The sequence below is a fragment of the Acomys russatus genome, chromosome 15 (genome assembly GCF_903995435.1).
Source record: "Acomys russatus chromosome 15, mAcoRus1.1, whole genome shotgun sequence".
NCBI lineage: Eukaryota > Metazoa > Chordata > Mammalia > Rodentia > Muridae > Acomys > Acomys russatus.
The window spans coordinates 17,544,091-17,560,744 of NC_067151.1; the positions used below are offsets into that span (position 1 = coordinate 17,544,091).

Sequence of the window (16,654 nt, forward strand, 5' to 3'; positions counted from 1 at the left end):
TTAAGGTCTAATATGGTAGCTCTCACGCAATCAGCCAAAGGCTAAATGCATGGCTGCCTGAGTTGGGGCATCAGCTTATTCCTTTCTTCAGATTCAGAAAAAAAAAAAAAAATCATCTGTTTGGGTCTTGAGATCTTGAGTTTTGCAATGAGCACTTGTACCACCCAGTGCCCTGATTCAGGTCGCTTTCCCAGGACGCCAGCCTGCCAGCTGCACACCTCATAGCATCTCAGTGTCCGCCCCCATGAGAGCGGATTCCTTCTAATTAATCCATTTATTACAACTTCTACGGAGCCTTCTAGCTTCTACGACTTACTCTACAGCTATTTACATGCTCCTTTCTTACGTTTTTTGAAGGTTTCTATGTGGACTCCATACCTGGACCTACAGGACATGTTTCTACCACCTGCCCCTCTTTACGGGTTTAGTGAGATCACTGTGCTCCACAGTACTGGAGAAAGGCCTGTTTTGTGATTTCTTTTTGGTTTAGGTGCTTGGAGTAAACAAATGAAAATGTTTTTAGAGAACACCCTGGGCCTACAAAGATGAGCAGTGTCATGTTTTCAAGAAGGTACCCCAGCTGCAGGGCATCTGTGAGCCACAGCTTCTCGGCAGGGCTGTCACAGTCAGTCTGTGTAACAGTGGGGACCTGACCTTTTCTCAGACATTAGAAATGTCCTAAGAAATACTGATGCCAACTCTGGGAGTCCAGTTTCAAGAGCAGAGGCAGAGTGGCCTGACTCCTCCATTTCTGACAAACATTTATGCTGACTGTTAGGAAATGGTTGCCGATGCAAACCTCAGCAGGTATGACCTTGAATGTCCTGCTGCCCCAGGGCTGAGGAGGAAAAATGCAAATTCTTAAAAACACAGGTGTGTGTGTTTACACTTGTCGTTAAAAATGCATTTACAAAAAAACACATACTCAGAACTAGTAGGTGGGGGGGAAAAGCAATTAAAAAACAGTAGCTGAAAATGGGACGAGAACAAACAAAACTCTTAAATCAAATGACTACAATTATTTCAAGTAGGTTGCATTAACTTTGCAAATACATTAAAAAAAGGTCAGGTCGTACAGTGATCTGCCACGGCCTCCTGTTCATGCTGGACAGTTTTATGCCAGCTTCACACAAGCTAAAGCCCATCTGAAAGGAGGTAACCTCAATGAAGAACACGCTTCCTAAGATAGGCTGCCTGCAAGGCATTTTCTTTTAATTAATTAGTGCTTGCTGAGAGAGGACTTAGTCCATTGTGAGGGGGGCCACCCCTGGGCTGGCGGTTCTGGGCTCCATGAGAAAGCAGGCTGAGCAAGCCATGAGGCGCAAGACAGTAGGCAGCATCCTCCATGGCCTCTGCAGCAGCTCCTGCCTCCAGGTTCCTGCCCTAACTTTCCTCAGCTACAGGCTGTTACCTGGAAGTGTAAGATGAAATACCATCCCCACCCCGACCAGTGGCTTTGTTTACAGGGCAACAGAACCCTAACTAGCAGAATCCCCATTTCCTCAGCCCTGGTGCTGCCAAACAATTCTTGGTATTTTTATACACAACAGAATATCAGAATCCTCTACTAAATTGGGGTGGACAGACATTAAGGTCACTGATCTCTGAGAGAGGGGGTGCAGGGGGGGAGAAGAGAGAATATGGACGGTGGGGCAGGCACAAAACTTTGGAGCCCATGCACCTAAAGCAAACTGTGTCTCAGGATTAACTCTGTTTCCTTGTAATATATTACTGAATTCTACTCTCTAAATGCACACTTCTGCTGCAGGGTCAGGATTCTGGAGAGTACATGAGAAAGAAGAGAGATGAAGACAGTAGGAGCCAGGGAGGTCCTGTCCTCACCTCGTGACCTGCTGGCTTCACAGGGAGTGTGTGCACACCTCTCAACACTCACGCGTGAGCATTCTTGTCTGGGCTTCTGCACTGTACTACTTCAGCAGTGAGTGGTCCGTGACTGCGTTTCTACAGGAAGATTATCCCATTTCTGTTTAAATGGTGCCATCAAAACCTCTTGATTTACAGGGCCAAAGGGGAAGGCTCGCTGGGAAAAGCACTTGCTGCACAGACATGAAGAACAGAGTTGGAGACCCCAGATGCTGCTATGGCTGCCCGTAGGTTATATGAAGCAGTCTACGCAGCCACGTCACGATGACAGGGTGACACAGGAGCTCGGGAGCTGCTGAGGAGATACTGCTTTAGTGACTAACGAGCTGAAAAGTGCACAGATCCACTAAAGAATGGCACAGCTAGTTAATCACTAAGCTGGGTCTTACTACGGATGTAGGGAAGGACTGTTTGTATATGTACACACTCATGCGGTGTACATACATGTGCAGGCCAGTGAACAACATTAGGAAGCACTCCCCTGATCAGAGGCCAGAACTTCGAGGCCTGTGAGCCTAGCCAGCCTTTGCTGTGAGCTGGTTTCTTCACACCTGTCAGTGTGACGTCACCACTTACAGAGTGTGAGACCGCACACTTGCGAAGCTAGAGTCTCAGGGCCCTCTCCTCCCTGTACACTTCAGTATCCGAGAATTACCCAGAGAAGAGCTGAGGACCTAGCTCAGTGCTGGAGCTCCCCTACCTAGCATGTGTGAGGGTCATTTACTTAGAAGGTTGATGCTAAATCTAGCATGTCCTAACTTATCGTAGACAACATGCTAACATATATGCCAGTCATTTTATTAATGAATTACTGAATTCTTGAAAAAAAATTACAGGCTTTAATAAAAACGATTTTCCCCCTGGGGAGGGAAGGAGGTATTTGCTTTTTACAGAAAATAAAAATACTAATGATTTTCATCTTGTCTTCTTTCAAGACAACAAACTTAGATTGTATTTTCTTTTCTTAAAAAGAAAACCATCCGTTCAATAAACTAAAGCATCTGTAAGAGGGGAAGAAGATGGTGGTGGTAGCTGGCATTTTCAAGCAACTGTTCACCAAACCAGCAGTAACAGCAGGCAGATGATAACTGAAACAAGGTCAGAGTGTGGCCAACCTACAGGAGGAAGCCTGTTTCCGAAACTGTGACCGAGGCTAAGCTGGAATATGAAAGCATAAACAGCACACACACACACACACACACACACACACACACACACACACACACACACACACACACACACACAGACACAGACACACACACACACACACACACACCAGAAAGCTAGCTCTGAGTGAACCGAGCCCAGGCTTGCCCCAAAGGCATGCAATGATGGCCAGAGACCTGCCAGAGCTGAGAGAGCACACAGAGCTAGCACACACGCAGGGGCTGGATGTAAAAACGTCTGTCAATGCTCAACAAAGAAAACCTGACACCAACTGGGGGTAGTGACTTTCAGCTTCAAACTGCCACCATCGCTCAAAGATAACACTGAGGCTTAAGATGGTGAGGCAGAGGGAGCCACAAAACAGAATGGAGAGTCTGGGGATCCAGACAGAAGAGGGACATACCAGGCATGAAGGCCAGACCTAGACTTAGTGTTCAAAGAGAAGTAATTTACAAGACTGCCTAAGGACTTAGAAAAGCCACATTGATATTCACAGGAATAAAAGCAGAGATATAAGAAAACAACACGAGGCATAAATCCATATATAGTTCCAGAACATCCACAGTGACTGCGGGGTGAACACAGCAAGTGGCAAACAGCACGGGGCTACCTGGGTCACAAGGAAAAGCAATGGCCAGATTACAATACCTGCATCTGTAAAGACACGAAAGAAGCCCAGATGAACCACAACTCCCGAGAACAGGGGCGTTTTCAAAGATGGAGACTGACCAGCTGGTCTCAGGGTCCTCGGATGATCGGGAGGCCTGAGTGATCACAGGTGCAGACCAGCAACCAGCTTGGCCCACCAAGGAATTCTACCAGGAACCAAACCTCCAGGGCTGGTAGAGGTCAGTCAGGTCTACTTTAAAGAGCAAAGTGCAAATCTGAAGGGTTCAGCACACAAGATTTGTTTTCCCTGAGGTGTGTTTGCTGAGTTCTGGCCAGTATTTGGAAGGCTGAGGAAAGTAGGCCAAGTGTGTCTGCAGGCCAGCCAGCGGGAAAGCTCAGTTTGTGTGCTGGAAAGAGAATTCTGCTTACTTTCAACACAAACAACACTCAAGAGAGCTGGAGGAATCTGAGGTGGAAAGGGCAGGAGGCTACAGAGCTGATCTGAGCTTCACAGAGAAAGAGCAGAACCTCTGAGCCCCACGGAGCAGAGCTGTGGTCAAAAGTGAGACAAACTACCAGAGATGACAAGTGTACCTGAGGTTTGGCAAAGCCCACAAAGAACCCCAGGGCAGCTGAGTCCTGATGACAGCCTCCCATTGGCATTGCTGGCCCTAGAATGGAAAGAGAGGGCCTCACTGATGAGAGGCCCTAGCAGGACACTGCTATGCTACCATCTACACTGACACACGCTTCAGACTTCACTGTGGGGGCCTGGAGGGACGGCTCGGATTTGAAGAGTTTGGTATTCCTGCAGAGAACCTAAGTTCAGGTCCCAGCACGCATGTTGGGTGGCTTACACCTGCTGGTGACTCCAGCTCCAGGGGATTCGACACTATCTTCTGACTTCTGCACTTAAATGCACAAACCCGATTTGCACGCATACACAATAAACAAACAAACACACCTCTTTTTTTCCCCATTTTATGTATATGGGTGTTTTGTCTGTCCCTGTCTATGCACCATGTGTGGGCCTAAATGCCCAGGAGAGGGTGTCGGATTCCCTGGAACTGGAATTATAGACGATTGTGAGATGCTGTGTGGATGCTAGGAATGGAACCAGTGTCCTCTAGAAGAGCAGACAGTGCTCTCAACTGCTGAGTCACCTCTTTAGCTCAACAAAATCTTTAAAATAATTATTATGGGGGCTGCAAGATGACATAGTGGGTAAATGCATTTGGGGGCAAATATGAAGGCCTAGTTTCAATCCCTGTTGCCCACATGATGGGAAAAGCACAGGTGTCATGTGTCATGGCATGACCATGCCTAGAGATATACACATACATACAAATAAATACATGCTTAAGAAGTTAGAAATATGAATTGGTAGCCCACTGGCAAAAGAAACAATAATCTGGTAATCCAGGTATTTTCAGCATTCCATACCATCTGACACAGCATACCATATAAACAGGGGCATGTGTCAGAAAACAACTTCACCAGAGTGCCCAAAACTAACCCACTCTGGCTCACAGCTCCACAGTTTTCCTCTAACCACAGCCCTGGGGAGCAAAGTCACACGCTAGCTGGAGGTGTTCCCTCTGCTCTGTTACCTTGGCTGCCTGTTCATCAGATTCCACCCACCTCACCACTCCACTAACCACTACACCTTACTACAACAGTGTCCAACACTCCGCCCATCTCCCGTGAATCAGAGAGCCCGTCTCTTCTTCTTATTCCTCTCCTTGCACCCTGTCTTCTCTGTCTGCTGTAAGCAACCCACGAGGCCACAGCTTCTCTAGCTTCTGCTACATGTCACACCTCATCACAGGAGCGGATCCAGCCTCCCGGGCACTTCTCCCTAGCACGCATTCTCGTGCCTGTCACTCACTCCCACGCACGATCCTCAACTCACAGGAATACTTTACGACTGACACCGCTGTGCACGGGCCTATGCTCCCAGGGCAGTAATTGCTTCTTCGTGTTAACATGACCTGACTCTTCCTCTCATGGTCCAGGGATGCTGCCACGGTTCTGGCCACACAGAAGGATTTGGCGGTGGTGGGAAGTGGAAACAGGGGGTGTTGGCTTAATCATGGAGTTAAAACAAACTGGCAGATTGAGAATATGGAAGAGTGAAACTGACTAATCCATGACTCTCAGATTTCTACTGCAAACAATGACTTCCCACTTGAAATATTCTTTTCTTCCTAGTTTTGCAGTTATTTTCATTGCCGTGGTCTATAACGGCCCCCTCACCCCCCCAAAACAATTTTGTACACTCTCCCTCGTCTATGTGTGTGTGTTATCTACTCCAGGCATGAGGTCATGTTACAGCTGCGATCCTGTTTCTCCATAACCATCATCATTTCTGGGCCAGTAGGCCAACCAGAGTACATTCTCACCACAGTTCTGTTACCATGGTGATGGCAAGCCACACCACAGGAGAAGCTGCACTGAAGCCTCTGTTCAGGCCATATCTGCTACCATGGCACAGGCCTCAGTCCTGAGACAATCAGGCGCAGACATGGTTCTAGAACTCAGCTGCTTCAACTGTGTGTGGGCTACAGGTCCATATGGGGGTTCCCTAACTTTCAAAAAATACCTATGTAAGAGTAAAGATTTCTGAATATACAATGGCCCCAAAGCTCAACATAAAATTTGGAATGAATCAGGGAAATGCCTGGCAGCTTGCCTGTGCTGTGTCAGACTTCACTGCAGCCTTGGCTCTGAACATGGGGCCTGGAAATGTCACACCGCACACACTGTTAGGCATTATGAACCACCTTGCTTCAGTTCCACAGACAAAGCTCTTACAGAAACATGCCGGCTTAACTGTGGGAAACACAGTCGTCCCGTGCTTTCCCATCTCATTGCTTGGCATGAAAGAATCAAATTAGGATATATCTGGATTGTATGTGCAATACCTGTTGGGTTTTTTTTTTTTTTTTTGCATTTGTTTGTTAACTGTGTGTGTGTGTGTGTGTGTGTGTGTGTGTGTGTGTGTGTGATGAGAAGTAACACACACACAGTGTTAAAAAAGAAAAAAGAAAGAAACCTTGGAAGAGAAGTGAATTTGAGCAAAGGTTAGTGAGGGATGGCCAGGCGAAATGCCAGGTATAGATCAGGATGACTGAAGATCTATGTATGTTAGGCAGTCCCACTGCTGACCATGTCACTAGATAAGATAGAGTCATGTCCACCAAGGACATGTGAGGATGCTTTGTAGGGCAAACCTAAGAGAAACCAGAGGAAGAGCCATCAAAGAACAGTCAGAGGGGGGTTCTGGGAAAAAGAACAAACAATGAAAAGTGCTCAGTGACATCAGAGATACAAAAGGCAGGCTGAGCCATGAGTTCAGAGGCTGCCAGTGATATATTTACATCTCCCTGTGGGTATGTGTGACAGACATCACATTTCATTAAGATAAGAAAAACCGAGTGACCAAGAGGTGGAAGAAATTCCATTTACGGGCTGAATTCAAGACAACCTGAGTGCAAGCTTGCAGAGAACTCGCAGGGTGTTTCTGGCCTACGCAAACAAATGCCACTGTCTATGTGTAGAACAGCAGAGACGGGGCAGCCAGAACGTCAGCCCCACATGCACACAGCAGCTGGCTCAGACCCCACACTGCAGTTAGAGAACTGTCCCAGGAATGAACAAAATCTGGACGTAAACATTAAGTTTTGGAATTGTGTAAAAAGATCCCAACTTGTTACAGGGCACCGCTTTCTCTCTGCTCTAAAGGGAAAATGAGTGACAGCCAAAGGGAATTAAAAATATGGACATATGAGCAACAGACTGGGTCAGTATCACACAAGCTCTGGGAGGCCAAGCATGCAGAGCAGCTGCAGAGAGCACTTGAGGTGCTCAGCACTCAGAGTCCACCCTGGAGCAAGAGAAGAGACATGAGGGAAGGAAGTGGAAGAAGAGTGGGTGGGGCTGGGGAAATGGCTCAGGGATTGAGGGTGCCTACTGATCTTCCAACTGAGTCCAGTTCCCAGCACCCACATGGCAGCTCACAAGCAGCTGTCACTCTGGCTTGGGGTGGGGGTGGGGGTGGGGGAATCCAACTCCCTCTGCAAGCCTCTGCAGACACCTCATGCATACACACCCACTCACAAGCACACACTATATATAACTAAGAATGCTTTTAAAAGTAAATAAATGTACACATAAATATTTTAAATGACAAGGCAAAGGATAAAAAGTCTTGACCTGAAAGACACCTGCAAAGTTTTGTGAAATTATAGTTTTGTAGTGCTTAAACTGTGGACAAAAAAAAAAAAAAGACATTTTAACAGGGATCTTCAATGTAAAAATACTTAAGAATGGGAATTGAAGACGGTGTGGCAGTTAAGAAAACTATTGTTCTCACAAAGGTCCCGAGTTTTATTCCCAGCACCCACATCTGGTGGCTAATAACCGCCTATTGCTCTAGCTCCTGGAGATCTGATGCACAGACATGTGTATATATGTTTTAATTTTCAAAATGCTTTTAAAAAAGAATGAAAACGGCAATTCTCCTATATAGTATTAGTTATAAAAGACAAGTGATGGAAAAAGAATATTTTGCTGTGAGCACACACAAAGGAACAAGAAGCGGGCCTTGTGCCCTGAGCCCTCGGTTGAAGAGAGGTGAGGTGGGAGGTGGTTATCTGGCCACTAAATTACCTGGACTGATGCCAGTTCACACAGAAGGTTAATAAATTACAAATCATTACACTAGTCTGTTCTGCGTTTAAAACTGGCCTTACAATACAACATTTCATTTTTCTTACTCCTTCAAAGGCTTCAGCCTTTCAGTTATGCTAGAGAATATTTTAAATAGGCAAGCGGCATTATGCATCCATTAAATGATAATTACTTAGCAGCTGTTGACATCATGCAAAATGCTAACTCAGCACTACAGTAGGCAGGAAAAGTTCCTCAGGCAGGAATGACGTCATCAAGATGGTGAAGAGGGGCGGGAACAAGGATACCTGCCAGAGTAAGAGACCCCAGATCAGTGCCTGGAGATGCAGACAAAAGCACCAGAAAGACTCAGGCCCTCCAGGACTCCTGGTCTGTTGGGGGAGGGTTGGGATCCACCTCTCAGCTTGAGATCTTCTGTTGCAAGTCCAGGGCCCTCCACCACTACCACACCCAGTGCCACTCACCCTCCTTCCACATCTTCTCACAATGCTAATCCACTTACACTCACTCTGTGACACCGGAGGGAAAGGGCCACCTGCTAAGTGTCATCCAGAAAGAAATAAAGGCTGGATAAAATGAGGGCTTCTGGGCACTCTGTCCACCCAAATCCAAGTGACCTGGAAGGCCTAGCTTCGAGTTTGCAACCACGTCAAACTAAAGCATGCGAGAGAGCTGAAACTGCTGCCCCCAGCTCCCCCCCCCCCGCCCACCCCCATACCCCAACACATACCTCACTTCCTACCGAGATAGCTACCATTTGCTCAAAAATAACTGGAATTTGCTAATGGTCACAGGACTGATAGGAAGCCCCGCCTTACTTGTTCTGACACTAGAGGCCAAATTGAAGACAAAACACACAGCTTTGTACTAAAACCTGAGGGCTGGGACAAAATTAAAGAAATAAAAGAGAAAGCATTATAAGCTTCGTTTCTTTGAGTAACACAAATGAATTTAAAGAAAAACGCCTGAAAATATATACAGTTAATTGCAAACAAGATGAAGATGAGAAGCAGCAAGCATTTGGGCATTATGTCTCTTCGGTAAGCAAAATAATACTACGCACGGCACAGCGTGTCACAAGAACACTGTACTCTTCAGAGAAGCAGAAGTCAGGTGGTGGAAGAGCAGACCTTTGATCCCAGCACTCGGGAGGCAGAAGCAGGAGGATCTTTGCGATTTCAGGGCCAGCCTGGTCTACAGAGGGAGATCCAAGAGAAACTCTGGCTTGGAAAAAAACAAAACAAAACAACCAAACAATAAAGAAAGTTAGAAAAGGAAGCAGGATAGGTATTAGAACACAGTCTCTTTAAGGCAGGGCTGCAGCAGCACCACAAACTGCTGTATCTCCAGCTCAATTCAGCCCCCAACTCAGCACAGCTCTTACTGAACCAAAGAAGAACAAACGAACGAACAAACGAGAGGGGAACTTTAGAGCCCTGCATCTGAGAAGCAGCACACACCATGTCTGAGGGGAAAGGAGCTGCCATGTCTAGCTAGACTAAAAGTCACTGCAATAAACTCAGGCATACACCATCTCATGTAAGAAACTAACTAGCACGACGACACCATCTATACACGGATTAAGAGTAAAATAGCAGGAAAAAGTTAAAGAGTCAAACTGATGGGGGGGGGGGGTCAAGTGGATTGAAAAGCTCCTGACTGAATCTCTCCTCAGCCAGTTCCCCAGCTAAGACTTTTGTTCATCAAATGGAGACTGTTTCTGTATATTCACAAAGCCACTGATATCATCAAGATTTATACGTTAAGAAAGTATGGCTACAAAAGCTGGCTTTGAAATTTTTATCAAAAGAAAAAAGGATGCTTCTATCTTTCCAGGCTTACATTTCTATTTCATTTAACTCTGCATCAATTATCTCCTTCCACACCATGCTGGCTAGTTTATGTCAACTTGTCACAAGCTAAGGTCATCTGAGAGGAAGGAACTTCAATCCAGAAAATGCCTCCATAACATGGCTGGAGGCAAGCCCATAGTGCATTTTCTAAATTAGTGATGGATGGGGAAGGGCCCAGGCCATTGTGGGTGGTGGCAACCCTGGGCTGGTGGTCCTGAGAGAAAGCAGGCTGAGCAAGCAATGATGAGCAAGCCAGTAAGCAGCACTCCTCTGTTTGTGTTCTTGTCCTGACTTCCTTTGACTATGCACAGTGATATGGGTACATAAACAAATAAACTCTTTCCTCCTCTGGTTGCCTTTGGTCATGGTGATTCATCACAGAAACCCTTAACTGTCTACTTTTAACTCTACCCAAGTAAAGTAGCTACTTGGAAATGACAGCCCTCATTTAGGTGACATGTTGAATGGTGTCTACTCATGTCCAGATCTAACACATGTTCCTAATGAATTTTTCTGCAGAGTTCACTCAAAGTGCTTTGCCTAAGTCCTCTTTGTACTGCTGTAACGAAACGCCAGAGTGCGAAGGGTACAAACAGTGGGTTTCCAGCTCTAAAGGGTGGGAAAGCCTGGATGGAGGAGCCTCAGCTCATGAGGTACTTCTTGTGAGATGACACACAGGAAGTATAGGTGGGACCACCAAGAGACTGGCACCCCTGTCAATCATAAGGACAGTGTGGGTGTGGCTTTCACCTAAGACCCTAACTGGGCTTCCATCCCCTTGATTAGTTATTAACTGCAAATCAGGCAGAAGGCGTTACAGACTAATGTCTGAGGGGGAGAAATTTTCCTGAACGCTTTCAGGAAAATCAGTATTATGAAGAAAGGGTTGCTTGGGGTGAGAACACACTAAACAAAAGCACACAGCTACCAAACAGGAGTTTGAACTCTTAGGTATCTGACTACGCATTCTAGAAGCGATCGCTTTTAATGCCACCCAGATAGCTTATGAAATTATTTAAAACAAATTAAACACGGCTCCTTGATTATTAATAGCTATCTTGAGAAAAGACAGTGAAGGGGGGACAGGGGTGCTTATGACTAGCTGGAAGCCGTGCTACAGACCACAGCACTGAATACAAAGCTTCCCCACAGGGTGCCCTCCACTAAACCTACCACCTGGCTGAGTCTGTGTCCCAGGCTTGTTCTGATTTCCTCAGCAGCTTACAGACAGTGGTCCTGTTTTTACACATTAAAAAGTCTAGAAGAATGTCACCCCTCTCAGCCCCTATGCCCAAGCTGATCTCCCTATCTGAGCAATTCACCTGCAGTCCTCCTGGTCACCCTACCTGCACTGACTATTTTCCACCGCTGTGATCAAACACCTAACAAGAAGCAACTTAAGGGGAGACGGGCTTTGGTCCACAGGTTGAGGGCGAGCAGCTCTTTATACCAGAGAAGGGCATGGCAGCAGTGACTTGAGGCACATGGTCACATTATGTCCACTGTCAGGAAGCAGAAAGCAGAGAGGAAATGGGGTGGGGCTATGAAACTTCAAGGCCTAACCCCAGGCTCCTACCTCCTTCAGTTGGGCCCCACCTCTAGGGCTGCCCTAGCTGCCCAAGATTTCAAATCTTGAGTCTATGGGGCCATCTCCTATTCACACCCCACACTTACTGGTACTCTATGGGCCATCTGAACATGGCACTAAACACACACCTCCAGGCTCTCCAACTTCACCACCCACAACATCTGATGCAACTGCATACACTAGTGTGTGTGTGTATACATAATATATATGTGTACACACACACACACACACACACACACACCAGTATGTACCTTCCCAAACTTTATAAGCTTAGGTAACTTCCTTCCGCTTTCTCTCTCTCAGTTTCCTCATCAAGAAAATAGAATAGGGGCTGGAGAGATGGCTCAGCCATTAAGAGCACTCTGCTTTCCCAGAAGTCTTGAGTTCAATTCCCAGCAACTGCATGGGGGATCTGATGCCCTCTTCTGGTATATGGGTGTACATGCAGATAAAACACTCATATACAAAAAATAAATTAATAATAATAATAAAAAAAGGTTTCCACATCACAGAATTCCTAAGAAAATCACACGACTCGACACCTGTGAGCGTGTAGCGTAGCAACTCCCACAGTGTTTGCCATCGTTGTCAAGTACTTTCAGTACTGCCTGCAAAAGTTTTAAGATTTCAGGACATAAAACCAAGCGCAAATCCCTCTTCCACACAAACCTCTCAGGCACAAGAGAGCAGGAGAGGGAACACACACTTGGTCCAGGCGGCGCGGAGGAGAGAGAGAGAGGGGTGCATAGGGAGAGGAGTGACCCCAGCAGAGCAGAAGTGAGGCAGAGTGGGCCACAGGGCCGCTCCTCAGTGAGCAGAGACTGGCAAGCAAAACTTGCCTCTAAGGAATGCCGGTCCTGGAACGCAGTTTTGCATCTGAAACCATTTTCAGAAGCAGCACGCTCGCTTACACCAACCCGCCCGTTTATCACAGCGATTCTTAAATGAGTACAACAATATTGTCTTCATCTCTCCAAACGCTAAGATGGTTCGAATTTCATAAACACCACCACGGGTCACTCAACTTTTCTTTTAGTTACTAAGAGAATAAACCCATAGCATGAACACATTTCCTAAGGACTCTGTTGTAGAGAAAGCACCTTTCTTATTTAAAGAAACTGTAAATGCAGCTATGGACAAAAGCCAGCCTTGGTGAAACCTCATTGCTAGCTGTATCTTAGAACAAGCCCCCTTCCCATGTGCAGGCAGCATTCTGTTACTAAAACAGCAAAGCCACACACTATGCAGTAATACAAAGCTTAGGTCTGGCTCCCTTATATATCCCTAAGGGGTGTGTCCATGGACAGCAATTCGAGTCCAGCAACTGTGCAGTGTAGTCAAGGCATCTCAGACTTGGATGCCTGGAGATGCCAGCGTGGCTACCTCCTCACTGTTACCTTTTAAATGCTTCCGCCGGGTTCCTCTCACACTCTCCAGGCTCTAGGAGACTTTGGACGGCTGGATCTCTTAGCTTGTCCTCATAACCTTGGAGAAGTCCACTTTGGCAGATCTGGGCGACCAGCCCTCTGATAAACCCTCCAACGCACAAAGTGTCCGAGTCCTGGGCTTTGCAGAAGTGGAAAGCCAACGCCTGGCGATGCAGACCTCTCTGCTGGCTGGCGGGTGAACTGGGCCACAGGAGCTCAGTGCATAGGGCTGTCTTCCCACTGCCAGGCCCTCCTACCAGCAACACACCCCAGGAGGCCCCCTTGCCGGAGATGGCACTAGCATTATTCCCAGCATTCCCGGCGAGGGACTGTGTGTTGGCTGTACTGCTGCAGCAGCTGGATTTCTCCTGGAGGCAGTGCTGAAGTTTGTGGAAAACCCATTCCCGACAGTAAAACTGCTTCCCTTGCAGTAGACTCGTTTGGGCCATTTTGCAGACTTTTTCTTCCCGAGGGTTAGTCATAATAGGTCTAGTTTTGTTTTTTAAAATCTTCAGCGTGGGCTAGAATCTGGATACATTGCCACAGGCCTCACGTCCATCTGGGCATAACTTGTACGTTAAGTTAACTGGGAATGGCCAGGTACAGTGAAATCCAACAGCCCTAGAGTTCATTTGGCAAAGAAATGTGCCTGTCTTTATTATTTGGTTCCATAGCCTTAATTAGCAAAGGATATACTTATTTAATTATCAAACGGATGTAACGATGGCTTGTCCCGAAGGTGGGCGACACCATTCCTGGATCTTTTGGGGTCACAGAACTCTTGTGGCTCAGTCTGGAGTTCATGTGATGGTAGATGTTTCAAGTACACCAATGAGAACACACATCTGGAAAACAGAAGAGGACAGCCAGTGCTTGGATCTGTAGAAAACGCCTCCACAGCACGGCAAGGCTCAGGGCTCTATCTGAAAACGAGATGCAGAAAAGTCATCCATTATGTTAAGTGGCACCAGAGAGATTGCATTTAGACAGGATGTAGGTAGCGCTGTGTCTCTCTCGCTGAAGGATGAGCATTCCGAGCCTAGAGCCTAGTTCTTGCCAGTTTCAGACATATGACCGCTGCCAAGGAGCTGTTTCAAATTAGAGTCTCTTATGTGGCAAAAATCACAAACCTCTGTTGACACCTTCTTAATGGAAAACATTCATAAAATAAATTTTTCGAGATGACAGATTCTTAATAGACCTGTTTGCAGGTTCCTGGGTGTTCCTATGTCCAGGTAGTCAACAGTTCCCAAAACTAAAATGAAGCAAACAAAACACCACGTTAAAACCTATTTGTTACAACTCATCGGAGAAAGCACTTTTAAAAAGTTACAGGATTGTCCCTTAAATAAACCCATTTTCCCTTTTATACTTTTTCCTTCCTTCATGCTTCCGAGTCAGATTTTTACAGAATTAACCCAGATTTTGAAAGCCTCACTGTCGAAACGGAAACAAAATGGTACTTTATGCCATCTACAGCAGCACCCTGGATTTCAGCCTGAAAGCCATCGCAGTGTAGCTGTGCAAGAGCGCCACTGAGGCAGCTCAGGCTCACCCCGGCCAGCGGGGCTTCTTTGTTGATAGTTTGCAGACCCTAGGGGAAGCTCCGAGCCGCGGCTGCACCGGACCAGCTCCCGCAGAAGGCCGGCTGAACCGGGCAGGCAGTCCCCACTCAGGCCCAGGAGGACGCCTGCTTCCCCGAGTGCTCGCGGCCGCAGCTCCGGCCCCGGCTCGGCTGACAGACAAAGGCTCGGAACGAGGTTCTGTCCGGTGCGGCGCGGGCAGGGCGCGGCCCAGGTCCCGCTGCGGGCGCCGCCTCCAGCCCCGGGAATCCAGAGAGGGTCTGACCCGCCTGGCCCCCCAGCTCCGCTGCAGAGGCCGCTCCGCCCGGCCGACTGCCCGCGGTTACCTCAGTCCTTCCAGCTCCACGTTCCCGGGATCTCTGCAGCCGTTCCGCCGTCCCGGCCCCCGGTGCGCTCCGCCTCGCACCCGCCTGCGGCTCCCGGCCGCCGCCAGCCCGGCCGCCCCGCACCGCGGCGCTCCGCCCAGCCCCCACAGCCGCCACCGCCGCCGGCGCAAAGACTGTCTCCGCCAGCGCCAGCGCCCCGCCCGCTGCGCAGGACCCGCCCACTCAGGGCCCGCCCCGCACAGACCCCGCCTCGTTGCACGATGACCACGCCCTTCGCGGACCCCGCCCCTCCTCATAGGTCACGTCCCGCATAGACCCCGCCCCTCCCAATTAAGCACCAGCCCATTGGCCCGCCTCTCGCAGGCCCTGCCCAACCTTTCTTTCCTCGCAGGCCCCGCCCAGCTCGTAGCACCGCCTCATCTGGCCCAGCCATTCCCCTCAGACTCCGCGCGCCACGGCTCCGCCCTGCCCCTCCCACCGTCCTCCGCACCCACACCGAGCGCGAGTGGGTCTTGGTCCTGCGGTGACGGAGTGGCGTCCTGGTCCCCAAGCTAGGCTCCGTGGCCGCCTTTGTGCGATCGCTCCCTGTGCTCTCCCAGGAAAGCCGGACGTCGTCTGCCTCCGTCCCTAGCTAGGAAGGCGGCTCTGTTAGGCCCGCTCAGGCTGAGAGGTAGGGTGTTATCTGTTGCTGGCTTAACTCCTGCACCTGTAGTACCAGGCACCTTGTCCGGGTTGCCAGCGAACCTGCAGAAATGAGTTCATTCTCCAAAACTGCCTGGAAGCTGATTTTCATAAAGCTACAGTTTGGGTTAGTTTCTGCTTTAACAGCTTTAGTCATTACTTAACCTACAGCATAGGGCAAGACTGTTAAGTGGAGATTATATATATATTTGTTTTAATTTATCCTGTATATGTAATTACCATTAAACCACTACTAAGTTAACTAAAATAATAATAATAATAATAATAATAATAATAATAATAATAATAATAATAATAATAATAATTTAGGCCTAGACCAGAAGATAGAGAAAAACCTGGTCTAGTAGGCTATCCTCAATGAAATGGAACAGTTTTTGAGAGGCAGTCTTTGTATGTAGCATAGGCTGTCCTTCAACGTGACTATCCTCCTTTCTCTACCTAACTAGTGCTAGGATTGCAGGCATGGATCATGTCTCCTGAAAAACATCAGCTATAACTGTCATTAATCTTCAGGCCCATTTGGATATTAATTTTTTAATTATGCATTCCTCACAATTCACTTATTTTGCTTCTCATAGAAAAGCTAACAATAACTTACATACGATTTGATCAAATTTATCAATTGCCTAAATACTAAAAATAACAGATTATTTGCTCCATGTGTGTGTGTGTGTGTGTGTGTGTGTGTGTGTGTGTGTGTGTGTTTTGTTTTGCTTGAGGCAGGGTCTCCCTGTGCTGTGGTAGACGACTTGGAACTTGCTATGTAGACCAAGGTGGCCTCAAACACATAGAGATCTGCCTGCCTCCACCTACTGAGTCCAGA

At 47.6% G+C, this 16,654-nt stretch overlaps 1 protein-coding gene across 3 annotated transcripts in view; it reads right to left on the bottom strand.

Annotated features, from left to right (window-relative positions):
* The window catches only part of Ankrd50 (ankyrin repeat domain containing 50), a 32,642-nt gene extending 17,393 nt beyond the window's left edge, over nt 1-15,249 (bottom strand). For 2 of the 3 annotated variants that reach the window (XM_051157087.1, XM_051157085.1), the window contains exons 1-2: nt 15,130-15,249; nt 13,191-14,475 (exon numbers count right to left, since the gene is read on the bottom strand). In XM_051157087.1, coding sequence (XP_051013044.1) covers nt 13,191-13,702 — 512 coding nt within the window. In that variant the 5' untranslated portion in view covers nt 13,703-14,475; nt 15,130-15,249. The remainder of the gene's footprint in view (nt 1-13,190; nt 14,476-15,129) is intronic. The other variant, XM_051157086.1, reaches the window with a different exon arrangement.
* Nucleotides 15,250-16,654: the final 1,405 nt, after the last annotated feature.